At 40.3% G+C, this 27,256-nt stretch overlaps 1 protein-coding gene across 44 annotated transcripts in view; it reads left to right on the forward strand.

Moving 5' to 3' along the window:
* The window catches only part of AOPEP (aminopeptidase O (putative)), a 489,538-nt gene that overhangs the window by 55,970 nt on the left and 406,312 nt on the right, over positions 1 to 27,256 (forward strand). For 43 of the 44 annotated variants that reach the window (XR_013170613.1, XR_013170612.1, XR_013170616.1 and 40 more), the window contains exons 4-5: positions 7,542 to 7,708; positions 13,311 to 13,436. Coding sequence is in view for 15 of the 44 variants with exons in the window: in XM_077148679.1 (XP_077004794.1) it covers positions 7,542 to 7,708; positions 13,311 to 13,436 (293 nt within the window). In the remaining 29 variants the exon portion in view is untranslated. The remainder of the gene's footprint in view (positions 1 to 7,541; positions 7,709 to 13,310; positions 13,437 to 27,256) is intronic. The other variant, XM_077148689.1, reaches the window with a different exon arrangement.

Genomic DNA, 27,256 nt, shown 5'->3' on the forward strand with positions numbered 1-27,256 from the left:
CTTAGTTTTCTGAGGAACTGACAAACCCTCTTCCATAACAGCTATACCATTTTACATTCCACCAGCAGAGAAAAAGTGTTCCTGTTTCTCCACATCCTCTCCAACTCTTGTAGTTTCCTGTTTATTTAGTAATGGCCATTCTTATAAGTTTGAAATATCTCATACTTGTAGTTTTGATTTGCATTTCCCTAATAGCTAGTAAACATGAACATCCTCGCATGTGCTCTTTATCCATTTGTATTTCTTTTTTGGAAAAATGTTTATTCGTGTTTTTTGCCCATTTTAAGTTAGGCTATTCGTCTTTTTACTGTTGAATTATAGGATTTCTTTGCATATTTTGGATATCAAACCCTTATGAGATATATGGTTTCCAAATATTTTCTCCCATTGGGTCGGCTGCCTTTCTACCTTTTGACACAGTTCTTTGACTCACAGAAGAATTCCATTTTGAGGAGGTCCCATTTATCTATTTTTTTTCTTATTGCTTGTAGTTTGCGTGTAAGGTCTAGGAAACTACCATCTATCACTAGATCTTGAAGACATGTCCCTACATTGTTATCTTTTATTTATTTATTTATTTATTTATTTATTTTTGCATGGGCAGGCACTGGTAATTGAACCTGGGTCTCCAGCATGGCAGGCAAGAATTCTGCCACCGAGTCACCATCATACTGCCCTGCATTATTATCTTTTTATCTAGATCCTCTCTGTACCTAAGAAAAAAAAACATTTAAAATTGAAATCTTGATTCAAAGTCTGTGTATTTTGTGCACTAGCTTTGTGTTTTCATCATTTTTCCCATTCTACTGAATAAAGTGTTATTTTAGGCCGGAGTATTCTCTGTGGTAACCTAAAGCCTTTTCTCTTAGGAACATTAAAATAGTTTCAGAACCAGCCAAGTGATCTAGGAAGTCTGGGCTTAAGCTGATGACACCATTAAACATGAGTTGAATGGAGAGGAAATCTGGTTAAATATAGGAAATTTAGTATAAAAACTGCAATTATTTGAATCACTGTTAAAGATAATGAAAATGAGTAGGGAGCACATTGTAATTTAAAATAATGTTAAATTTTAAAATTTCCTAAAACACTATGATGTTTCTTTGTTTTAGACAAAACCAGGATAAGTTTGGCAAAATACTTGTAGAGTACTACTTTTTCTGTTATATTTATTGTGCAGCTATTGAAACAAGGAAGATGTGAACTCTTGATTTTAGTTTGACTAAAACCGATGTTAAAAATGCCCCCCCCCCCCGCATAGAATTAGTTATATTGTTTATATCTCACTTTAAGGGAAAGTTTTAAAATTAAAAAAAAACGAGAAGATCTTTGGGAAGTAATTTCAGGTTAAAAGGAACATTTCTAAAATATTTTCACCCCTTACTTGCTTCAGGAAACCAAAACAAATTTTTTGAGAGCTGAATTGGAAATACATGTTAATTCTATAATATCATTGTATAATTGCAAAGGAAGAATTGAAAATCCCCAAGTTGAAAATGTGTAAAAGGGATTATTTTTTTGGTCTCTTTCTCCCTGGCTTCACATACTCTGTCTACCTCTGTTTTCCACAATCCCAGCTGAGTCATTGTGGGAGAAAAGACAGTGATGCACTTTCTTCACCTAAGTAGATAACCTAAAAACTAACCAAACAAAAACTAGATAACCAAACATCAACTGAAAATAACAAATCACAACAAGCTGTAACCAAGTCCATAGTATGTTGAAAAGAACTTGGAATGAGAAGCCAAGAGATCTGTGTTCTAGTCAGAACTGTGTGACTTTGGAAAAATGATTTTATGTCTCTAGAGCTTAATTTCCTCATGTATAAAATGAGGAAATTCCATGAAAGGATCGTCCAGTGTTTTTCACGTGCAAAATCTTCTATCCACAAGGGATTTATAGATGAGGAATGCTGCCTTTGGCTTTATGAGCAGCTTGCCTGTTTTTTTACTAAGAAAACAATCTGGTAAAAAGGTGGCAAATTTCTGACTCAAAGCCGCTTTCAAGCTATAGTCCCTTTGACTTGAAACAAAATCAATCTGTCTTTCCAGGTCAAAGCAACATTTTCCTTGGGCTTGCCATGTGTTCAGTAAGATTGATGAATCTGGGTGGTTTTGGTAGTTGTGCCATGAAGTAGAATGATGCTAAGGAAGGTGTGTGAGCGTGTGAGTGTGAGTGTGTGTGTGTAGGGGAGAAAGAGAAAGTGAGTCATAGTTGATGCTCGCTGTTTTAGCAGCTCTGCTGCTTGGTTTCTATGGTACAAGAAGGCAAGAGGGTTGCTTACCTACAAGAGAGACCATGGTTGAGGTCCAATGAGCACATGGAGTTGTAAGATGTGGGCAGGACAGATGGTTGGGAAATTGGAAGGCCTGAAGACTTTGTAACCCTGGGAAGCTTATAGAAGATTCGGACCTACTAAACTGTCGTATCAGAGGTTCCCTGGTCTCCAGTTGAGTGTAGAAGTTTCTCACTGTTGGAAAGACGCCATCAATTCATCAAACCATACACTGCAGCTGTGGGTTCATCACCTCCCTACCACTTCTGAAGCAGACTTCTCCCTGGACATTGAACTAAGTGATACCGGAGTCTGAAAACAAGTAACCTTATGGAAAGTAGTGAAACTGAAACCATTTTTTAAATGAAAAATGACACTCCCTCCTGCCCCCAGAGCCCCCCCAGCGCCCATGCTACACAGACACAAATGCCTGTAGCAGTGACCTGAAGAGAAAGAAAATACATGGTTAGAATCAGTCCCTTACCAATTTTTACCCATAAATGGCTCCTCCTTAAAGAACACTAGCAAGCACATTGGTGTTCTTTGACCTGTTCTCGTCCTCATTTGACCGTTCCATGATAACTGTTATTCTGACAGGTTCTTCCTCAATGTAAAAGTTATTTTAATGGCAGCAAGCCATTAACCTGACTCTCCACCCTTGTCATGCTCCATTTTTCTTTCTCTTCTTCCCACTCCCACAACTGTACTTGCGGTTAACTTGGGCTTCCCAAGGAGCTTCCCAGGCGAGTGAATATCCTAGGGCGTGGGAGATGAGCCCTGGTGAGAGAAAGTTTCCTTTGCGTGCTGGAGGGAATTATTCCGTCTGGAAATAATGAAGTTATAAGCACTGGAGAATTTCAGGCTGGCGCCCGCACATCTATCCCATAAGCATTTTAGCACATGGCCAAGGTGCAAGGCTGTGTGTGTCGCATAAACACAGCTGCATTTATTTCAGTGATTACACATTCAGATAACTGCAAAGCATGTTTATAAACGCACATAGATTTCCCTCCTCTCTTGGCTGGGTGGGGCCTGGGGAGGGCAGAGAACCTGCCCTCCCTAGAGTCCCCATTTGAATGAGTGTATGACTCCTATCATAACTCATTCATTTACTGTTGAGTCACCACCTGGGAAGTGTGATTTTCATGAGTCTGTGAAGATCCCCTTTGCCTTCTCCACCTGCTGGCCTATGCCCCAAATTCCACTGCTGGAACTTTATCCAGAGATTAAAGCTTTCTTCCCTGTTGCAATATAGCTACTTCACATTAAATTTGTCTTCAGGTATTTGCAGCATGCTATGAATAAGGATTTCAAGTTGTAAAAGCACCAGAGGGCATTCGTTATAATGCTTCTAAGCCACTGGTGCCTGGTTTGGGCATGCTGGGGAGGGAGAGGTGAGGTAGCAATTGTGAAAGAGGAAAAGGCCAGCAAAGAAGTAAGCTGGGGGTATCAAGAGAAACTCTGCGTTTTCAAGGACTTTTGTCTAGGACCTCCCACTTCTGTGATTGTCTTCCTATTTGTGGAAACATCTCAGTGAGAAAGCTATGGAGTCTTATATCCGACATGAGTGTATTTATAAGGTGTGGCTTTTAGGTCAATGACTTGATCTACACTTGCAGATTTATAGCTCTGGGCACAAAATGGAAAGCTGGGATGAAAAGATGTTTTGTACTTGAGCAGAAAGGATGCCCCTGCCATGTAAAGAAGAGCACAGGAAAAGAGAATTGTGTGGACAGTGGGAATTGGAGGTGAAAACTCCCTGGGGCCTGGGCAGGCAAGCAGTCATCTTGAGGGGGAAGGAAAGCTCAGGTGCCAAGGCACAGAATGGCAGAGAGAGCCTCCAAGAAGAAGACAGAAGGACTCAGGATGAAATTCTAGGACACGGTGTCTAAAACTGGACAGTTAGAGGGGAAATGATACAGAATGGGGGAGAAGAAGATGGTGAAAACACACCTCTTTTTAACCCAGAAAATGGAAGGATTTCCCCCTGATCCGTGTGTGGTATCCCATAACATCAACATTTATTACTTTATAAAACATCATTCCCACGTTTTCTAAGGTAGGTCTTATTTCACATACTCAGCCCCATTGTTGGACCTGAAACTGCAGTTTGTGATTAGAAAAGCACTCTCTCGGTGTCCCTAAGCATGTCTTCTGTGTAAAGCTTCTACCTAAGCACCTTCATCAGTCAAGCACCCTCTCTTTCCTTGTCACTTCCCAGTTTCCTTACTTGTCAGCCTGGGTTTCCTTCCTCGTTTACTAGCTATATCATCCACATTGTCACTGGAGTAGGAAAGCTCAGAAAGTTGTTAGTGACCCATTGAAGTATAACAAATGCCCACCAAAGTTAGCAGCTTAGAAGAACAAACGTTTATTACTTCACACAGTTCCCGAGGTTCCAGGAATCCAGGACCCACTTAACCAGGTAAGTTGGGCTCAGGGTCTCTTACAGGTTATGCTTAAGGTGCCAGTGGGGGCTGCTGTCTTCTCCAGGCTCCACTGGAGCTAGAAAGTCTCCCAGGCTCGCTCACAGGGTACTGGCAGGAGATCTCAGGTCCACACCTCATGGACTGCTCCATCAGTTGTCTGAGTGTCCTCGTGGCATGGTAGCTGGCTTTCCCCAGATTGAATGATGAGAGACAGAGCAGAGAGGGGAGATGGGAGACAACCCCAAGACAAAAGGCACAGTTCTAAAAGTAATTAATCTCAAAAGTGACAGGCCCTCAAGTCTGCCCTATCCTTCTTGGTCACACAGACCCCATGGCTCCTGGTATTCACAACTGCATGAGGTTGTGAATACCGGATGCCATTGGGGCCAACAGAGAAGCTGGCTACCGCAGAGGTCTTCCTTTCCTTGTCCTTCTCCTTCAAGTGCATCACTTACTGTGTTCTTCTCATTCTTTCACTGCAGGGTTTCCCAGATAGGGATTCATCTCAAACTTGACTGTTTCTTCAGGGAACATGTGTGGTGGTTGATGGGCAAGTGGAGCCCACTATGGAGGGGCACCAATGGAATGCATAATAATGTGCCAGCAGGGCCTCGGGCCCACCCTAGTTGGGGAAGGAGAGCAAACATCATGGTGAGCTAGTCTTTTAGAGAGGATGCTCTCTGTGGCAGGGAAGGGAAGGTCCGTTACACCAGAGACACCCTAGGGAAATGGGGTACTGAGCCCCAAAGCAGGAAAACACAGGTACTTTCAGACTTGACCTAAGCATCTTAGGACTTAAGGCCCTAAAACTAAGGGGCCAACTCCCCTTCTGCTGAGGCAGAGGAAGTCCCAGGGGATCTCTAACCAAGGATGTCACATCTCTGTAAGCATCACAAATAGGTCTATTCCCCCCCATTCCCCTACCCCGCCCCAAGTCTGACTTAGATTAGAAGAAGCGGCTTCCTGGAGCTCTTGAACTGAGAAAAATCATGGGGTCCAGTCTGCCTCAGTGAGAAAAAGCGATTCTCACTGTATGCTCTTGCCAGAGGAAGAAGGAGGTAATGCTGCTGTTTGGCCATTGGGGTTACACACACACACACACACACACTTTTTTTGGCATGGGCAGTCTCCGGGAATTGAACCTGAGTCTCTGGCATGGTGAGAACTCTGCCACTGAGCCCTACACCCCTATTTATTGACAATACTTGCTTTTCCTTCTCAGGATCCTTCCCTGAGATGGGCTTTTTGGGAAAAAACTAAACAATAGGTAAAATTTTCAGAGTTAGGAATGCTCAACCTCACCTACCTAAGTAAGCTTTTTGAGTTGCTACAGGATCCTCCCCATCGCTTCCACCTGGGAAGAGGTGAGCCCTAACAGTCCCCATCAAGAGGTTCTTAGCCTGGGGCTGGACAGTTAGCCTGGGTTAAGCTAATTAACCAGAGACCCAAAGGAACCAGAGTGAGAGTTCAGGACTCATTGAAATTGGTGGGCAATTCTGGGCCTTCCATACGCTGGAGTCTCCTCTGTGGTTCCAGCTTCCATTGAACTGTCCCCACTGTGACTCTGTCTCCTGCTAGGTGACTTCTGCAGCTGTAACCCAGTTAACACCAGCTGCCCCTTCATCCATCCAACCCTTGGAGTCATAGCTGCTTCCTGCTATTGCTAATCTCTGGGTCACCTCACTGTCCCCTATTTGGCTTCTCAGCAATTCTGTCACTTGTGAAGCCAATACCCTATATCAAATTATTTTTGTTTGTTAAGCTCTAGACTGGTTTCTCTTTTCCTTTTGGGTCTCTGACTGACAGAGGTGCACCTGCAGATTATAGGAGCACAATAAATGTTCACTCATAATGACATTAATAAAAAGGGAGAACCATTTTCTCCAAAGGAGGCAGAGCTCTGCTCTGCTTATTTACTCTATGAATCAAGCCAAGCAAAACTACCTCATATTTCGCATAACTCCTGAAAATATTGAGGGGCAACGTTTCTCTAAGATATTTTCCCGAGGAATCAGTCTTGTGCCTTCTCCTCTGTGATGTCAAAAGAATGCGTTCCTTTGACCTCACAGATCTTTTCCATCTCTGTCAAACATGAGTGAATTATGGAAGCATCTTTCTTTGCGTGGGTGGGTTTGTATTTTTTAATTGTAGCAGAACCAGCCCCTGACGTCATGCCATTGGTTTGCTGTACTTGCTCCGGCAACGACTCTGTATCCTTGGCCCTCCCCTGCTGCAAGTTTGGTTGTTGTAACCTCCAGTCCTGTTTATATGCCACCGCCTGTTCTTGGCTTTCACGCAAGGATTCCCACAAGGGTTCCATTTGAGATGGTGGTTTCCAAGATTGGGGTATCCGCCCGCCAGCTCTGGATTTGAGACCACCAGCTTGTTTTTCCAAGCACTAATATCTCCCTGATCTCCAAACATATTTTCTTTTCCAGAATACTTTCCAAAAGGTTTGCAAGAACGTCTCAAACTTTTTTTCTTCTGAAGGCGTGAGGGTCTAAGGGGAAGGGGGCAAGGGTAATATAAATTATAACTTGGCGGGCTAAAATTTGAAACTTTATCCAAAATATTATTTTTTCCCTTATAGAAAAAAACTCCCACAACCCTCTTTACATATTTAAGTAATTCATTTGGGAGGAATCTACCACTAGGCTATTCACACAGCCCAGCCCTTGGCAGTTTCCACGCGGAATGCTTTGAAACCCCTGAACTACAAAGCCTCAAATGTTTTCTCTTTGAAAGCCCAAGTTAACCTTCACTACCACGTTGGTGAGAAAAGGGACAACTCATTTTAAAGATTCTCTCCCCTTTGTTTCTTTCTCTTTCTTCTGCAGGCCATGTGTTTATACTATGGGATCCCCCATAAACAACAGGGCCCTTTTTCCATGCCAGGAGCCACCCGTTGCCATGTCAACATGGCAGGCCACAGTTCGAGCAGCTGCATCTTTTGTTGTTTTAATGAGTGGGGAAAATTCTGCCAAGCCAACACAGCTTCGGGAAGGTACTGTACATGTGTTCTTTGCTTATTTATGTATTGCACACATGCTAGACCCAGGAACCCAATAAGCAGTGTTTTTCAAAACTTTAAAGAGCTTCTTTATTAGTTGGGTTGGAAATGAACATACTTATAAAATGACCTGCCAGAGAAAACAAGCGGGATGGAGAGGGGCCCTGAGGAGCCCGGGCATGGGATATGGGTCCTGACTCCAAAGTTATCAATTCGTGGGTTATGTCAGTAGTTGCCTTCACCTGGTAGTTTGTGGGCCATTTGTGGGTGGTCTTGGTGGAAGTCTTCCTGGAAAGACCATTACAGATGAGTTACCTGTGGAACCATCATGGAGTCTGCACATGGCTATTCATTATTTTGGGAGATAGTTCTCCTGTTGACTGTTGTCCCTTGTGCTGGCTGGCCCACTGGCGTTGTCCTGGTAAAGGGTCTGTTCTACATACTAAGTTCCCGTGAAGTTCTGAGCCAACAATGTATAAAGAAAGGTGGAAGGCAATCGCTAATGCATCAACCCAAGTTGTGTCTGGGAATTACTTGTTGACTGCAATAATTAACTCGTTCATTTACAATACTGAGCACATTGATGCCAGGTAAAAATTTTGTAGTTGTATTATTTCCTTAGTTGACTAAGGTGTTTTCCTCCATATACTTATTCTAAGGCCTTTAAATTATACAGAAAAACATAAAGAATAAAATAATTTTAGAGAAAATGATTGCAAACATTTTGTTGCATTTTCTCTCAGTATTTAAAATCTATGTGTATTTGACATATTATCATTTCAAAACTGTCATCATAGCATATGACAATTTTATACTCTGCTTTTTTCCCTCCTTGTGTATCTTGAACATTTTTCAGGTCATGAAGTAGTTTTCAAAAATTGTATTTTAATGTCTGCATAATATTTTATTTTATGAATATATCAGAATTTATTTAACATTTCCATATTAGTAGACATTTTTATTGTTTCCAGGTTTTTTTTTCTTATATAAATAAAGTGTCATTAAACTCTGCAGGAGACATTTTGTCTAAAATTAGAGTTATTGAGTCAACGGTTTTGAATACATTTAAGGATGTTGGTACCTGTCCCAAGTTGTTTTCCAAAAAAGTTGTACCAATTTACATGTTTGTCAGTAGATATGAGGATCCCCATTTCCCTGGAACTTGGCTCACCTGATGGAGAAGGGAAACTCTCTCTTTAATTTGGATTCCTTTTATTATCACAGAGGTTTTATATGCTTATTAACCATTTTCATTTCCTGTCTGTCCGTTTCTTTTGCTCATTTTTATACTGAGGTTTTAGTGAGGCTTTCAAAAAATTTTGTTTTGCTTTTTGATTCGACACGCTCTTTACAAAATAAAGATGCTAATCTCTTATCATATTGGGAAGTATTTTCTCCAGTTTTTAGTACACCTTTTTAATTTTACATGAAGTTTCTGATCTACAATGGGTTTTAGTTTTCCTGTCGTCAAATCTATAAGTTTTCTCTCAGAAAGTCTTTGCTCCGAGAGTCACTAGTTTTGTTCTGATGTTTTTAGAGTTTAATTTTTGTGGTTTAATTCTTTAATCTGTCATTTATTTTGGTCGGGGTTGTGAAATGAGGACTCAGCGTTCTCTTTTTTCCAAATAGGAAACCAATTGGTCCAAGATCATTTATTGAATCTTTTCTAATTTGTGTTATCTCCTTTATCATAAGCTACATTTTCCTTGTCCTAGAGTCTTCAATGAATATTTACTTGATTCTCAAGTAAAAAGGCAAATCAAAACAAATGATACATTTTTAAATTTTATTTTAAAAATGAGTAATATTTATATGGCTCAAAATGAACAAAGAAAACAAAAAATATATACAACTAAGTCTCCCTCTTTATCCTATCCCAGCTATGGCCATACCCCTTCTGTAAGTTAATCAATGTTATCAATTTACCCTAAATAATATATTTTTTCCTGTTTTGTTGCACAAATAATAAGTAGCATGCTATACATATATATACAAAAACCAATATATTTCAAAGTACATTGTAACAAGTAGTTGTAAAACAGATTTCAGAGTTTGGGCTATACACATTTTTGTATTGTGCTTTCCTACTTTAAAATAAATTTATCCTATAGACAATTTCACTTCAGAATATAAAGTGCTTCCACATTTCTTTTTACGACTGTATAGTATTCCATGAATGGATGCTTCAAATTTAGTTAACCCCTAGCTTTTAACTACACTCCCTGTCAAGTAAGGAATTTAATGGGCATTTATTTCTATCCTTTTCCCTCACCCACCTTCCCCAGTTTTAGTACAGTTGGGGTTTGGGAGTAATATTATCTCTGTATGTTATATCTTCTCTTCTAGGAAATGCTGCTATTGTTTTACATCTTCATTTAGTTCAGAACCATGTTTGCAATGAGTATTTAGATTTTCTACATTCCGAACTCTTACGTTTGAATCACCTCTCAACTGGGAAATGACTTCAATATATTTTTTTTCTAGATTGGAGGATATATATGTCTTAAGCGCTTTCATGTTTAGATTGGCCTTTTGTTATATATTCACTTATGAACAATCCTTGGCAAGGTATAAAATTTTTAAGTTATGTCTTTCCCTTCTCAAATGCCTATAAACAGTTCATTATCATCTTATTGGTATTTCTGAAGAGAAATCTAATATAATTTTTTTTTATTCTTTGAAAGTAGTCTGATTTTTCTGCCTAGAGACTTGTCGATTTTTTAAAATTAATATAATTCAAAACTTTCTAGAATGAATCGCATATGGGTATCTTTGTTTTTAATCAACTTTATTAAAGAAGAATTTACATATAATGCTATGTGCACATCTTAAATATGTGGTTCAATGAAGTTTGACAAATATATACACCTGTGTCATCACCACCCTAATGACGATATAGAACATTTCCATCATCCCAGAAATTCCCTTCCGCCCTTGTAGTCATTCCTCCCTTACCCTACCCAAGTCAGCCACTGATCTCATTTCTATTACTATAGATTATTTTTTACCTGTTTTAAAAACTTCTTAAAAGGAGTTTAAAGTGTCCACTTTTGTGCCTAGCTTCTATGTTTTGTGAGAGTTATGTTATTGCTCATATCAGATGTTTATTCTTTTTTATTTCTATTATTATTGAGGAATCATCATCATTGTATGAATAAGCCAGTTTGTTTATCTTCTTTCCTCTCGGTGGACGTTTGGATTGGTTTTGGCCATTATGAAAACCATGCTGTGAACCTTCATGTATAAGTCATTTTGAGAACATAGATTTCTCATTTCTCTTGGGTAATTACTGAGGAGTGGAACTGCTGGACCATATGATAAGTGTATGTTTAACTTTATAAGAATCTGCCAAACTATTTCCAAAGTGGATGGATTGTTTTATATTCCCAGTAGCAATGCATCTGCATTCCAGTTGCTGCACATCCTTGGAAACACTTGGTCTTGTCAACCCTTTTAATACTAGCCATTCAACTAGGTGTGAAATACTATCTCATTGTGCTTTTACTTTGCATTTCCCTGATGACTAATGATGTCGAGCACCTTTTCATGTGCTTATTATGCTCTCATATGTTCCTTCGCAAAGCATCTCTACAAATCATTTGCCCACTTATGTGTTTGTTTTTATCATTTTCAGATTGTGTTGTCATACTTTTTAAACTCTAGATACCAGCCTCTTATGAGATATATGTATTACAGATATATTCTCTCAGTCAGTGTGGTTTACCTTTTCATTTTTAATTTACACTCGATACCACTGATTTTCCATGGTGACATTTTTGTTCTTTAATTCCATTAACAGATTTAAATTATATTATTGCAAAATTAGTTTCCTGCAATCCTTCATTATTTTTTTTCTGTCTTTTACTATGTTGTCTTTTGATTTCACCCTGCTGTACATATGTTTCAGCCTGTTATTGTCTCATGGGATTTTACTATTATTTCACAGTAGTTATATCTTCTTAAATAATAATGAGGATGCCAATTTCTTAGAATTATCTTCTGGCTTCTGTAGTAAACTGATTTCAGAGTGTTATTCTTCCTCTGAGTCTTTGGAATAAAATTTTCTTTTACCTTTATTCTGCATTATGTTTCTCTCCAGGGTTCCTGGCTTTCTTCTTTGGTATATACCAGCAAGCAGGATAAAACGTGTGGGTTTTGTTTAGCTCCAGTGACCGTCCTCTTGTGTACTGACCTAATCCCTCTCTCAGATCAACCCGTGAAAGGTTAGCCGAAGTACACACTCCCTTATCCAAGCGTCTTGTTGGCAATTGTCTAGTAAAGTTCTGCTGGGCTCCCAGGGGATCTTTCTCGATTGAGTACATGAAACACTGTGATCTCAAGCAGATGCTGCTTCCTGGACTCCTTGGTCTCCCCTTCTTCCCGTAGTCATTTACTTGTGATAACTGCGCCCTCCGGGATGCAGTGCGCCCCTCCCTACCCCCACCTCGCCAGGACATGTTTGGCAGTATTTCTCAAACTTGAGTGTTATTTTTCTTTTTTGGATGAAATAAAAATTCACAGCTTTATTGGGGTTGACAAATTATTTATATTAGAATGTTATTTCTAAAACTAAATCTATGACTAGATATAAACTCTGGATGCTTTTAACTCGTAGTCGTCTGTGAATCCAAAATAAAATTACAAATACAGTGCAACAAAACTACTAAATCAATAAAATTCAATTTAACTACTTAAATTTGATGTAAAGATTAATATCAATGAGTATGGTGCTGACAGCTCCATACAAGTTCTTTTGAGATCTATCTGCTTGTCTTATCCTGAGCCATGTGCTGGTCCAGTTTTCCCAACACTTTTCTTCTACATGCTGTTAAACTTTTGTGTACATAGCATGCCATGATGTCATTTAGGCTTTACTTGGCCAAAAGCACCATACTTGCATTCTTTACTCGGTATCTCAACAATTAAAGCAGCCCACCTGTCCCTGTGCAATCATATACACTAGTAAAGAGGTGAACTATAAAATAGGTTGGCAATGCTGTCATATCGGGGTGATCCAGGTGTCCGCAGACTACAGCCTGTGGGCCAAACCCAGCCCTGTTTTTGTAAATAAAGTTTTATTGGAACACAGCCATTGTCTATGGATGTTTTCCTGCTACTGTAGAACTGAGTAGTTGTACCAAAGGCTGTATGGCCCATAAAGACTTAAAATATTTACTCTCTGGCCCTTTACAGAAGATTTTCTGACCCTTAAAATATCTGTTTATCTATCTAAAAGTTATCATTAAAAACCAAAAGAAGGTGCCATGGTGATTCAGCAGGCAGAATTCTCGCCTGCCATGCTGGAGACATGGGTTCCTTTCCCCGTGCCTGACTGTGCAAAAAAAAAAAGAAGAATGAACCATTTTCATGGGAAAACTTTCATGGCTGCAAAGGTATATCTATGTATCTTGTTTTCAGAATGACAAGTTTGAAGCAAAGTTGTAATAAAGTAGACGTTAATTGGGCGTTGCTCATTCATCCCACTTTTACTCTCTCCATACTATCTCAGAGCAGATGTCACTAGTTCAAACTGGGGGAGGCTTGAACTAGACAAAGAGAAAGAACTCTATGCCTAACACTGCAATTCCTCTTGCAGCCCACAGCTGGGATTTATCAGGACAACCAGGAAATAGTACTAATAAAGCTCGTTGCCAGAACCAAAATGGCTGTTCTGTGGATGGAATAATGTCTACAAATGTATCTGCATTCCTTAGAGAAAAGGGTATGTGAATACAAGATGATATTATTTCCTTTCCAAGTCATGTTTTCTCAATTGGTAGATTGGTCTCACAGGACCTGTGCTTTGTTCACAGTGCCCTTTAAAACGATGAGCTATCCTTGAAAACATGAGCGGCACAACCCAACCCAGCAAGTCACAGTTTCCATCATGGTGACACATCGCCCTGATTAGCACATTTGCCGGGCACCAGCTGATTTCCCGAAAGAAGCAAAGCATGTGGGAGCAGTATAATGCAATGAGGCAGATAAGAGCTGCAGAAATGACAGCAGCCCTTGGGGCAGGGACAGAATTCAGAAGATGGACTGCCAAGTCCTGGCTACCTGAAGGAAGCCAGAACGCCATTCCTTCTAGCTGTTTTTTTTTTTTTTTAAAAAATAAGTCTAATGGCTTGGACTGTGGGGTGATGGCCATTGTAAGAATTTTATTGGTTGAGTCGGCGCTATCCTTTTTTTAAGAAGGTTAAGACAGGGTCATAGATAGATTCACTTGTTTACTCCCTTATTATTCACCTTCCTTAACATAATGCCATTGGGGCAGATAGAAATATTATCCTGCCTGTTATTGTTGGGCTGTATTCCCTGCCAAAATGTAGCTAAGCTACTGAGCGCAGAGACTGAATGTCTAGTACAGTGCCTTGTGTATAATAGGTGCTCGAGATTCATCTGTTAAATAAATGTGCTCCGTATAATCAAACTGAGGTAGTATGTTTCTGGAAGAAGCATTTTTAAACCACTACTGATACTGACAAAAGTGATTTCAGAGTCATTTCTTTCAGTTATGTTTCCGATGAGAGTTTATGCCTTTTCTCGAGGTTCAACAGAATGTCAAGGGAAAAAAGTGTAGTAGATTATTTCCCCCCCTTTTGGCAATGTTTTTTTCTAGGTTTTGTTTTATTTTTTATTTAGTGTGTTGCTACTTCCTAGAAAAAGAAAATACACTGCATATATTTGTTATGGGAAACTCCAAGTAAATGAGTGAGACTGCCTAATAAAAGCTGTTTCCAAATATAGGAAAAAAAGCATAAGAATAAGTGAAATGTGTTAAAAACTATATATGCCCTTGCATAGGATATGATTTCACTTTTCTGTGAAAAAGTAGGACTGTAGACATTACTTCATCCTGGGCAAAATGCTACTCCTCAGCCTGCCCAATAGACCAGCTCTCTTACATTTTCTTTCTCTTAATTTTGTGTGGGAAATTCCAGGGAAAAGCCAAGATTTCAGGGTCCAGACCCTCCTGTGTGCAATTGAAAGCCAACTTTTCTTCCCTCTTGATGGCTCAAAATGAGCAATACTATTTAAACTGCTCCCACAGTATGCAACCAGGAATTACGTTCAAGGAAACGGTAAATTAAAAGGCATTTAGGAATGGTTATGATTAAGTGTTTGCAGCACAGAGAGAGAATGCAAAGTAGAGAAAGCGCCTTGTTTCTAGAACTGAGGCAACTTTATTCTGCGCTGGTACACATGTGTTTTCAAGAGGTAGAGAGTACAGAATACACGTATTCATCTTTTCTCTTCAGTAAGCTACCAGTGAACAGGGACTGCATATTCTGTTAGACCTCTGCTAAGGTCTCCCATAATGCTTTGCACTTAACCCTCCTTTGCAGGCAATTCTTTTGTTTTGTGATTTGTTTTTGATTGGTTCTTGTTTGCCCTCCTAGCACTACTCTTACCCTGCGGCCCATGTGGGACTCATCCTTTTGGGCAATGTGTATACCAATTCTTGCTGCTGTGGATTTTTTGTCTTAGATTTGACATTCACGAATTTCCTCCTGTGGATAAACTAACTGATGAAGTGTTTATCATCAGATGGAGTGGAATGATTCGGTGTCCAGGTCACCGATCCATTTTGTGCTCAAGTTTAGGGGGGACCACGTCATCTGCAACACAAGGCAGAATGGCCAGGGAGCCTGGGGTCATGAGCCCGGGGCAGTGTATCCCTGTCGGAATTCCAGAAGCCACCAGGGAAGCCTCGGAAGCTGTGGCGGCAGCTGTGCTCTCGGTTCAGTAGGTGGCGCTCTTCCACCTGGTTCTCCAGCGGGACCTTGAAGGTCGTTCTCCCGTGGGTTCCTGTGCCTTGGGCGGTACCATGCAGCAGGAAAGGAAACCCGAAGCTCGGCCCGGGAGGCCTCGGGGTTGAGAAGCAGTGGCATGACCTGGCACATCGCAGCGGCTGGGCAGTGCCGGCGCACACCAGCCCAGGGCGTCTCACTGTCTCCTCTGTTCTGGTGCCAACTACAACCCTTGAGCAACAGCAGAGAGGAACTAAGGAAAGACAGCCACGCCATGAGTGTTCAAGAGGGGAGCACTCGCTCACAAAACCAGAGCGCGTAGGCTTGACACCCTAAAAAGAGGGGAAGAAAAAGCTGGTATGTGTGAAGGACCCAAGCATGGAAGAAGGAGACCGAGAGAGGAACAGCAACCCAAACTGGGTGTTTTATCTCTTTCATTTGATATATTTCATGCATGTCTCTATGTGCTTCTAAAATGTATTCCTGTGTATACACATATTCCTATTAATACTATGAAGCACCCTTAAATTGTGATACAAGGATGTTCCAAAATAATGAAATGATGATGTATGGAATAGTTTGTGCAGAGATTCTGAAATAAGGATAGAAAAAAGAAACAGCCTTGAGATAGGACAGAAGCAGGGGCTATAGAAAAATGGAGTACAGAAATACCATAGGTTCAGTGAAAGCATGTATCAACCCTGTGTTTCCAAATGCTTTGTGCTAGCTGTCTAGCCTACAGTGGGAATGTTTCAAAGATAAAATGGATGCTTTTAGTAGGAATCATTTGGGTGTCTGTTTTAATTTTCAGTGAAAACATTGACTCCCAAAAAACACAAGTTTCTACTAGACGCTTGACTTTGCAGATATAAATAATGCACAGAGGCAAAAGCAGGGTGGTTTCATGAATGGTTGTGACTGTGTCTTTGGATTGTGTGAGTTTATTTGAGATTCCCCTAAGAATATGAAAATGAATTTTTATAAATCTTGCATTTCATTTAATATCAGTAGGTATATGACTGATGTGCAAAAAGATGAGTACAGTATCTTGATTGTTTTCTTTAGATTTTTTCTTTTTATTAATATATTTTCTAAAATAATCAGCAGAATTTTTCACTGGTATTGGATAAAAAGTTTTCTCTTCCCACAAACTATTCCATGATATTTTTCCCTCTCTCTGATAATTACTCTTCTTCCCTTGGAAGACAGAATCTTTAAAACTATCCATAGGACGCTTTTTAGAGTTGTAAATGAAAAATAGGGAGGTAATTGTTTCAACCCTCTTTAGTTGTGATGATTATTTTCAAAACTAAATCTTAAACTGCCTCTTATGCTTTGAATGATCCCTTTCAAATCCTTATCATACCTGCAAAACACCACAGTCCTCTTTAAGGACAATTCCAGTCCTGTTTTTGAGATGAAAATGTCCATTTAGATCTTGTAGCAGCTGCTATTTTGATTATATGAACTAACTCCTGATATGCTGTATCTGTCTTAGTGGTGAGAAAATTGAAGTCTAAGAATTTTTCTCCTTAAATAAGTTCCAGTTTGAGAAAGTGGCATAATGGTTTTAGGGAACTCTGATCTCTTTCGGGGGAGGTCAGAGGTCCAGCTTTAAGGGATCTGTTCAGAAAGGAGGGAACACAAGGTGGCTGCTGACGCCTGCGAAGTCAGGGAGTGGGTTTCCTTTGGGCCCCTTCCTACCACCCCAGCTGTTAGTCTTGCTAATGAATCCCGGCCTAGCTGTGAAATTGTCCAGCGGTGCTGTGGGCTTCTGGCCTCTGTGGAGGAAAAACTCTGGGTGAATTCAAGTACAGCATGTTCTCTTTGTTTTGCAGCTGGTGTGGCGAGGGAGTCTAGTGCGAGTGGATTGAATAAAAAAGGAGAATGAAGGCATTCACTGTCCGTTTCATCGCGGATGGCTCATTTAAAGTAAACACCATTTAAATGGTCTCCAAATGGCCCGTTCTATATGAAGTCATACAGGATGCCCCCTTTGGGCTGTCATTCTCCTTTAAATGGATCGCTTTGTGTGCACTGCGTTTTAATGCCCTTCAACCTTAACCCCCATATGTGGGCCTCATCGGGCAATGGGCTTCAGTGCACATGTGGCACCCATACCTTCAGCTTTCTTTGCCTCTGCCTCCAAAGAGTCAGCTTGCAGTTGCTGATGATGATGATGACAACAATAGTTAACATTTCTTGAACACTTACTAGGTGCCAATTACTGTGCCTAGTGAGTTCCACATTTATTATCTAATTTAATCCTTACCTAGTCCTGTTATTCCTTGTTATAGATGAGGAAATTGATGCATAGAGGGATGAAGTAACTGGTAAGTGTGGAGCAGGGATTTGAACCCCAGCAGTCAGATTTCAGAGACTCAACTTTGAACCAGTGGACCTGCTCAAAAGAAAGAAACTCTTGGCAATTCCCTTTGCCTAGAAAAGTGAGGTAGTCTTATCCCAAACAATAGACAGTTATTTTATTTTATTTCTCTTTGTCTTTGGAATGCATGTTCTGCTTTCTGGGCCAGTACTTCTACCTTATTATTTTCCTTTTTTCTCTGCACTCACAAAATTCTTTGAAGATGAGGTCATGTATTCTCTAAGCAGCTTTCTGGTGGCAGTGGGCAGTCTTCATGCAAGATTGGGCTCAGTAGACTAATCCTATAGCAGACAATCCAAAAGAGATTTTTCCACCAAATGAAAATAAAAAATGCCCTCATCGTAATAAATTAATAAAATCCTTCCTGAGAGCTCTGGAAGCTTTCAGTGAGGACAGCACTGGCTCCCAGCTTTCATCCGCAATCAGGGAAGAAGCTTAGGGCCAGACATTTTGAAAAAGCTTCTGAGAAGAGTCCAACTTGAGGTCTTTGGGACATGGGTTTCTGACTGGCTCTTTTTTGGCCCAACTTATTGATCTGCCACTGACTGTCGCTTGGTATCCAGGAAAGCTTTCTTTGTTTTAAGACCTTGAAGTATGAAACATTTTATTCCAAATGAGCTCCACTAAGTAGTGGACCTCTAGGAATCCAGGAAAAAAAAAAATTCCTGAGGGCCATGGAGGAGGAAACAATCATCTTGAGCATTTAAAATAAAGGTTTGAGTGATGTTTTCAAGACATTTCCAATAAAGATCATTTTCTTTCCAGTATTTAACCTCTGAGAAGACTGCGAGGTAGCAATGAAAGTTCTAAAATGTTCATTTTAGAATGGCTGGGCCTGACTCAGGTTCTTTTATCCCATTGGGGTATCTCACTCCCAAACTCCAGGTCATTTAAGATTTCTGACTTTTTTTTTATCGCTAATCTCCATTCCGTCACCCCACCACATCCTTTGTGGCTTCTGGTGCCTTCCTCACATCACTTTGAGGCCACAGACATTCTGGCGAAGGTGCCATGACATGCCATGCTTGGGCTCTCTGTGTGGATTCTCAGCGACCTGGGGCAGGGAGTTAAGGAACGCTGCTGATTCCATTAGCAGTCTTCTCTTTGAGAAGCAGTTTTAGTGCCCGTTGCCTGTACAAGTCTCCTCTTGTCCGCATACATGGTAGATGGAGCAAGAACTAAAAAATCAGGTCAGAGATTCAAAGCAGTTTGAAAGGAGAAAGTCTATGTGCTGAGTGCTTTGTTCTTAAGAGGATTTCTTAATAAGACAGTGCCTTCTCTTTGTCTTTAAAGTTGCCGCTTTCTTTGGTTTTATATGTTGTCATGTTAATGGTATCTCACTACCAGAAGTGGTGTTCTTCTTCTAAGATATCCTTTTAATTGATTGATTGATGTTATTTTTAATTTAAAAAATTAAAAATATTTAAAGAGTTGAATAATGCTATGGACTTTAGGGCTTTATTACATTGCCCTCTCCCTCTGCCCCAAGCGGTCCTTTGCCCCTCCCCCACTTTTCCAGCTCCAGAGGTGGCCACTTCCACTTCTTTTAGCTGGCTATTTGATACTTACTTCCATGTTCTTCGGTAACATGCTTGATTGTTCAGTGTTGGTCTTCCCACAGAGGCAGACAGGATCATGCTCTCTTTGCCCCCCACCCCTACCCTATTACACACATGCTCCCTTCCCAATATCTTATCTTTTTAATATAGTTGACATCATAAATTTGATTAGATCAGCATTCTTTATATTGTTATCCTGTCTGTGTTTGTTATTAAGAGCCGAGCTGTGCAACAAAACTATGATTGCTTTCTCATTTCCGTACCTCATGTTCCTTATTCTTGAGTTTAATCATGTTATCATTTTCTTTTGTTGTTTCACTTGCTTGGTTTTCTCTGTAGCCACCAATCCCAGACTTTTGGAAAGTTGTTTAAATTCCTTTCAAGATGCTCAGATCCCTCAAAAAATGAGTTTTTCCCTTATTTTCATCTTTCGGAAGTACTGTCTTCTGGGACCCTTTAATCTACTCTCGTGGGAATGGGTACCTGGTGTTCTCTCTACCAGCCACATAGCTGGCTCCTGGAATCTGCCTTCATCATCATTCTACAGATTCCCTTTACTTTTCTCTTGTATTGGCTCTTCTGTCTTTTTTGGTTTACTACCTCTTTGAATCATACTTTACATACACGAGTAGCTTCCAGTGGAGAGGGTATGTGGGAGGTGAATTTTTTTCAAAACTATACATGTCTGAGAATGTCCTTAATGTAGGTAACTTTTTCCTCCTCTCTTTCTGGAAGCTGTGGGGTCTTGATGTGGGTTGATTTATAACCAGCATGCTGCATATTGTGGGCCATTTCAATCTGGAAACTCCTGCTCCCTTCAGTTTAGAGAGACTTCCTTGAATTTTTTAACTGATGATTTTTAACCTCTTCTGCTTTCTCTGGCTTCTTTTTCTGGTTCTCACATTATTTGGATATTGAACCTCCTGAATTGGTCATTTTTTTTGTTTTTTATTAAATAATTTTAGGTTTATAGAAAAATCACGCAGAAAGTACAGCGTTCCCATATACTACCCTCTCATACATACAGTTTTGTCTATTATTAACATTTTGCATTAGTGCAAAATTATTAGTTATACTACTCACCATCGCCCATAGTTTACATTAGGGCTCACTCTCTAAGTTGTACAGTTTTATGGTGGTGTTTTTCTTTTTTTTCATGGTAACATATAGACAAGCTAAAATTTCCCACTTTCAAGTATATAATTCAGTAGTGTTGATTATAGTCACAGATGTGCTTCCATCATCATCTTCCATTGCCAACACTTTTCTATCATTCCAAACAGAAATTCCATATCAATTAAACATTAACTCCCTATTCCTCTCCGCCACCTAGCCCCTTGTAACCTGTATTCTGGTTTTTGACTTTATAAGTGAGATCATACAGTATTTGTCCTTTTATGTCTGACTTATTTCACTCAACATGATGTCTTCAAGATTCTTCCATGTTGTAGCATGTATCAGAACCTCCTTCCTTTTTACAGCCAAATAATATTCTCTTTTATGTATATATCAAATTTTATTTATCCATTAATCTCTTGATGGACACTTGGTATGGTGGTTTGAAGCTGTTATGTGTTCTAGGAAAACATCATGTTCTCAAGTCTAATCCATTCCTTTTGGTATAAACCCATTGTAAATAGGGTCTTGTGATGATGCTACTTCATTCTGGATGTGCCTTAATCCTCTTACTGGAGTCCTTCATAAACAGGATGAATATATATATATAGAGAGAGAGCCAGAAAAGCAAGAAGCTAAAATCAGTGAAATCTGCAAGAGAAGAGAGTGACTAGCAGATGCCTCCATATGCCTTGCCATATGACAGAGGTTAGGATTGCAAGCAGTTGTTCTTCTTGGAAGAAAGCGTCACTTTGATGATAATTTTATTTGGACATTCTCACAGCCTCAACTATAAGCTAATAATTTTTTTTTAAAGCCAATCCATTTCATGGTATCTGCTTTAAGTGCCCAGCATGTAAACACTTGGGTTGTGTTATGGTTATGTTCATGTGTCCACTTGGCCAGGTTTTGATATCTAGTGCACAGCAGCACTTGATCATAAAATGGGAAATAGTATATATGAGATAGGGCTCGAGTGGGTCCTGAAGGAACAAGTTACATGAGGAAGTAGCCAAAATACCCATGCCCCCCACTTCTGCCACATAACCTTCTCTTTCCCAGTCCAGAGCTATGGACTCTTGGGAAGTTCCTGACAATCAGTTGACTGAGATAGAGAAGACTCGGGCTTGGTGTACAGATGGTTCTGCATGATATATAAGGTACCACCCCAAAGTGGACAGCTGCAGCACTATCGTCCCTTTCTGGGACATCCCTGAAGGACAGTGGTGAAGGGAAATCCTTCCAGTAGGCAGAACTTTGAGCAGTGCACCTGGATGTTCATTTTGTTTGAAAGGAAAAATGGCCAGTTGTGCACCGTTTGCTGATACATGGGCTATCACCAATGGTTTGGCTGGATGGTCAGGGATTTGGAAGGAACATGATTAGAAAATTGGTGACAAAGAGGTCTGGGGAAGAGGTATGTGGATAGATCTTACTGAGTAGGAAAAAATGTGAAGATATTTGTGTCCCATGTGAATGCTTACCAGAGGGTGACTTCAGCATAGGAAAATTTTAATAAGTGCATAAGGTGACCCATTTTGTGAATACCTGGTTATCTTCTTTCCCCAGCCACTGCTGCAATTGCCCAATAGGCTCATGAACAAAATGGCCATGGTGGTAGGGATGGAGGTTATGCATGGACTCAGCAACATGGACTTCCACTCACCAAAGCTGACCTGGCTAGAGCCACTGCTGAGTGCCCAATCTGCCAGCAACAGAGACCAACACTCAGTTCCTGATATGGCACCATTCCCCAAGGTGATCAGCCTGCTACCTGGTGGCAGTCAATTACATTGAACCACTTTCATCATGGAAGGGGGAGTGTTTTGTTCTAACTGGAATGGACACAAACTCTGGATATGAATTTGTCTTCCCTGTACACAGTGCTTCTGTAAAACTACCAGCTGGGTACTTACAGAATGCCTTATCCACCATTGTGGTATTCCACATAGCATTGCTTCTGATCAAGGAACCCACTTCACAGCAAATGAAATGCAGGAATGGACATACGCTTATGGAATGTTCTGGTCTTCCTGTGTTCCCATCGTCCTGAAGCAGCTGGATTGATAGAATGGTGGAATGGCCTTTTGAAAGATTCAATTATGGCACCAGTTAGGTAGCAGGACCTTGCAGGGCTGGGACAGTGTTCTCCAGGAGTTAGTGTATGCTCTAAATCAGCATACACTCTATGGTGGCCAGGATTCATGGGTCAGGAGTCAAGGCATGGAAATGGGAGAGGCACCACTCACTATTACCTTTAGTGATCTACTAGAAAAATTTTTGCTTCCTGTCCCTGTAACCTTCAGCTTTGTTGGTCTATGGGTTTTAGTTCCAAAAGGAGACACAACAGTGATTCCATTGAACTGGAAGTTGACTGCCATCTGACCACTTGGACTCTTAACACCTCTGAATCAAGAGACAAAGAAGGGAATTACTATACTGGCTGGGGTGATTGATCCTGACTATCAAGGGGAAATCAGACTGCAGCTACACAATGGAGGTAAAGAGGAGTTATAATGAAATACAGGAGATCCCTTAGGGCATCTTTTAGTTCTACCATGCCCTGTGATTTAAGTCAACTGCAACAAGGCAATTCAGGCAGGACTATCAATGGCCCAGAAACTTCAGGATTGAAGGTTTTGGTCCATCACCATGCAAAGAACCACGGCCAGCTGAGATATTTGCTGAGAGTAAAGGGAATATGGAATGGGTAGTGGAAGAAAGCAGTTATAAATACCAGCTCAGGCCACATGATCAGTTACAGAAATGAAGACTGCAATGGTTATGAATATTTCTTCCTTGTTTTGTTATGGGTATGTTTGTATATGTCATAAAGCAAATATCTTTTTTTCCTATCTTATCCCCTTATTCGATGATATAAGTTGTATTAAATTCATGTCGTAGTATTTAAGTTATAGGTTACCAAGTATAAGCATGAATATTACCTAAGAATTTACACCCTGTTCTGGGGGGAGTTAGTGCACTTCTGATTGTAATCAGGACAGTTGAGTACTGTTAATATGACTATTATTGTTTTTATTTAGAGATTAAGTATGGTTTAAGGAGATGTGCATAGCTGTCAAGTTGACAAGGGTTGGAGTTTTGTGGTGGTTCATGTGTCAACTTGGCCAAGTTATGATGTCCAGATGTTTTGTCAAACAAGCAATGGCCTGATTGTTGCTGTAAGGACATTTCATGGACTTAATCATCAGTACGCTGACTGCATCTACAGCTGGAGAGAAGTCTCATCCAATCAGTTGAAGGCTTTAAGAGAAGAAGGGATTATTTCAGCAGTGAGAAGAGAGAATTTCCATCTCTACTTCACCTAGCCAGCTTCCTGGGAAATTCACCCAAAACGTTCATCAGAGTTCCCAACTTGTAGCCTGCCCTACAGAATTTGAATATGTGTATCCCTGCAGTCATGTGAGACATTCTTATAAAAATCTCGTATGTTTACAGATACCTCTGTTGCTTCTGTTTCCCTAGGGAACGCTAATGAGTCCAGCTTGTTTCCACCTTTTGGCTGATGTAATTAGTGCAGCTATGAACATTGGTGTGCAAGAATCTGTTTCGATTCTTTTGGGTATCTAACTAGAAATGGGATTGCTGGGCCATATGGTAATTCTGTACTGAACTTTCTGAGGGATCAGCAGGCTTTTTTCCACAGTGGCTGCGTCATTTTGCATTCCCACTAACAGTAAGGGAGTGCTCCTATTCTTCTCATCCGAACACTTGTTATTTCCCATTTTTTAAACAGTAGCCATTCTAGTAGGTATGAAAAGATACTGAATTAGTCTTTTATTTTTCCCTTCTCCCCTCATCCTTTTGTCTTTTTTTTTGCTTCTACTTTCTGGGAAATTTCCATCCCTTTTATTGGGTTCTTCTTTTCTTCTGTTATGTTTTAAATTTTCTTTATTTTTGAGTGCTCCTTTTAAATAGTATGCTGTATTTATTACAGGTCTGCAATAAATTCTCTTCATTCTCACTGTGTGTTTGGTTTCTTCTGAAAGTTTTTTTTTCTCCTTGTGTAATCACTGTCCTCCAGGTTCCTTGTTTCTGTTTGTTTAAGTTTCTCAGTTTCTTGTTAGGGGCTTTCTAAAGATGTCTGGAGGTCCTTGGTTTGTCGGCACTCATTTAGAAGTAAGGGACTAAAATGCTGACTAGAAGTTCTGGGTGCATATGGGAGGCTTGTCTACTTGAGCTTCATCCCAGATGTATCACAGGAAACCTCCAATGTTAGAATCTGTGGATGTCTTCTCTTGGACTTGTCAGTTTCCTTCCATCTCCTCTCTGGAGGATGAAGGCTTGGCTGTCGACATTCTAGGGACCAAATAACGGAAGACGGCTGGGGGGTCTCAGCTCCCAATATGCCTGTGTTCATCTAATCTCATTCATTTGCCTTCCACTGTGCCAGTCTTCCCAGACCAGAGGCCCTCTCTTCTATTCTCTTTAAAAAGTAAAACCCCCATTACTTGGCAGGATGTGTGGGGGTTGGACAACAGTCCCCGGTATGTTGAATCGGGAAGCCCTTAGGGATCTGACCTCTTCTTAGACAGATATTTAGCCAGCTTTGCTCAAATTGGTATTTCCTCCACCCCAGAGCCTTTTGGGACTTTTAAGCTGTCAAGTGAGCTGCTTTTTGTGTTTCCCATTGCTAACTTAGATTCAGGTCTTCTGTGTTATTTGTCTCTCTGCCATCTGGGTTCTAGCTTCCAAAATCTTGTAGCTATTGTCTCCTATTTTATTCTTCCTGTTCTTTTTGTTTCATGCTTAAAAAAATCCTTTTACTATCCTTTAATGGGGTTTTGGAAAGAAGCAAAGGTAGCCTCAAGCATTCATTTTTCCATTTTTACCTGAAAGCTTCAGGTAAAATTTATTTATTGACCTCCCAAGGGTCCGAATATTTTAAGAGCAAAATCCAAGGGCCCGTGGTAAGCACTCTAAAACATACTCCAGAGAAAGAATGAACAGGCCACAGCCCTTTGCTTAAGAGAATTTGGTTATTTGCTACTTTTCTTTTTAAACCAATGGCTTTCAAAAGATTTAATTCCTCACCTACAACCTCTTCCCTCTTTCATCTCCACTGTGCCAGCTCTCACAGTGTTGTCCAGCCCAGACAGAAATTCTTCCCTGAGCAGCTACAGGAGACATCAGGCTGCAGAGAAAGAGGGAGTTATGGAAAGGAAGAAGAGTGAGGAAGAAGGGCACAGTAACGCCATGTCATGTCATATCCATGTCATGCCTTTATCAAGACCTCTGTAACTGTCCTTTCCCTTTCCTTACTGATGTGGGGTCAGAGCGGCGATTCTCTTTAAATCCATGGCTTTCCTTTAAGCCCAGTAGACGCTAACTTGGCTCCACCATCACCGGATTGTGTGTATGTATGTGTGTGTGTGTGTGTGTGTGTGTGTGTGTGTGTGTGTTTTAAATCCATTAAAATCTATTCTCTCACTCTCTGAAGTCTAGAAATTCAAAATCAAGGTGTTGATAAGGTTCATTCCTTCTAGAGGCATTGAGGGCAAATCTTTTCCAATCCTAACTCCTAGCTTCTGGTGGTTGCCAGCGATCCTTGGAGCCCCTTGTCTTGCAGCTAAATCACTACACTGCCTCAGTCTTCGTGTGGTGTTCTCCTCCCTGTGCCTCTGCACAATCAACCATTGATGGGAAGTGAGAGGGAGGCTGAGAGCAGGGAGTGCAGTCAAGCAGCAGAGGAAACTCAGAGACATCTCCAGGCACCTTGGCCAATGGTGGGCAGTCATAGCAGCAGGAGTGGGGCCAGGCTTGGACATTTTCCATTTCTCCTGAAGGTTCTCACAGAGCCTAAAGCCAGAGGACTCTTCTTTTCATCACTCTTTTGTACCATTTTTAGAAATTATGATAACATATGTCTTATACAAAAATTTTGTCATTTTAACCATTCTTAAGTGTACTTTCAGTAGCATCAATTACATTTATAATCTTGTACATCACCACTATCCATTACCATCACATTTTCATCACCTGAAACATAAATTCTGTACCTATTAAGCAAGGACTTCCGAATCCCCCATCCTCTGTCCCCTGGGAACTTCTAATCTTTCTGTTTCCAGAAACTTGCCTAGTCTCAATATTTCATGTAAGTGGAATCATATAACATTTGTCCTTTTGTGTCTTATTTCACTCTGCATAATGCTTTCAAGGTTCTGTCATGTTGTTGCATATATCAGAATTCCATTCCTTTTTAGGGCCGAGTAATATTCCATTGTATGAATATACCACAATTTGTTTAAATATTCATCTGTTGATGAACATTTAGGTTGCTTCTACCTTTTTAATATTGAAACCACTGGATTTTAATCATCTCTTTAAAGAGAAGCATGCCTTAGTCATTTTCTTAGTCATCTACAAAGAGTGATAATAATAGTTGCCATTCAGATTCCAGAAGCAGGAAGAAACTTATAAGCAGTGTACAGAGAATTGCTTTTGCAACCCTGAGCATACTCTTCTATCTTCCTCTAATGACTTCCAGCCTTTTTTTGCTACATAGCATATTTTCTTTTTCCGTAAGTTTAAGTCTTTGTTTTCTATTTAAGATTTTGTTGTTCATTAGAGGAGTTTCATCATGTATTTCTTTGACTCTAAGATGGTAAAGTTTCAGGGGATCAATAATTAATGGCTTCTTACTTTCCTGAGTTCAGAATTAGTTGAGACCGACAAAGGAGCCAAGCATATGGAGATCAAAATCCAA

The sequence above is a fragment of the Tamandua tetradactyla genome, chromosome 2, assembly GCF_023851605.1.
Source record: "Tamandua tetradactyla isolate mTamTet1 chromosome 2, mTamTet1.pri, whole genome shotgun sequence".
Taxonomy (NCBI): Eukaryota; Metazoa; Chordata; class Mammalia; order Pilosa; family Myrmecophagidae; genus Tamandua; species Tamandua tetradactyla.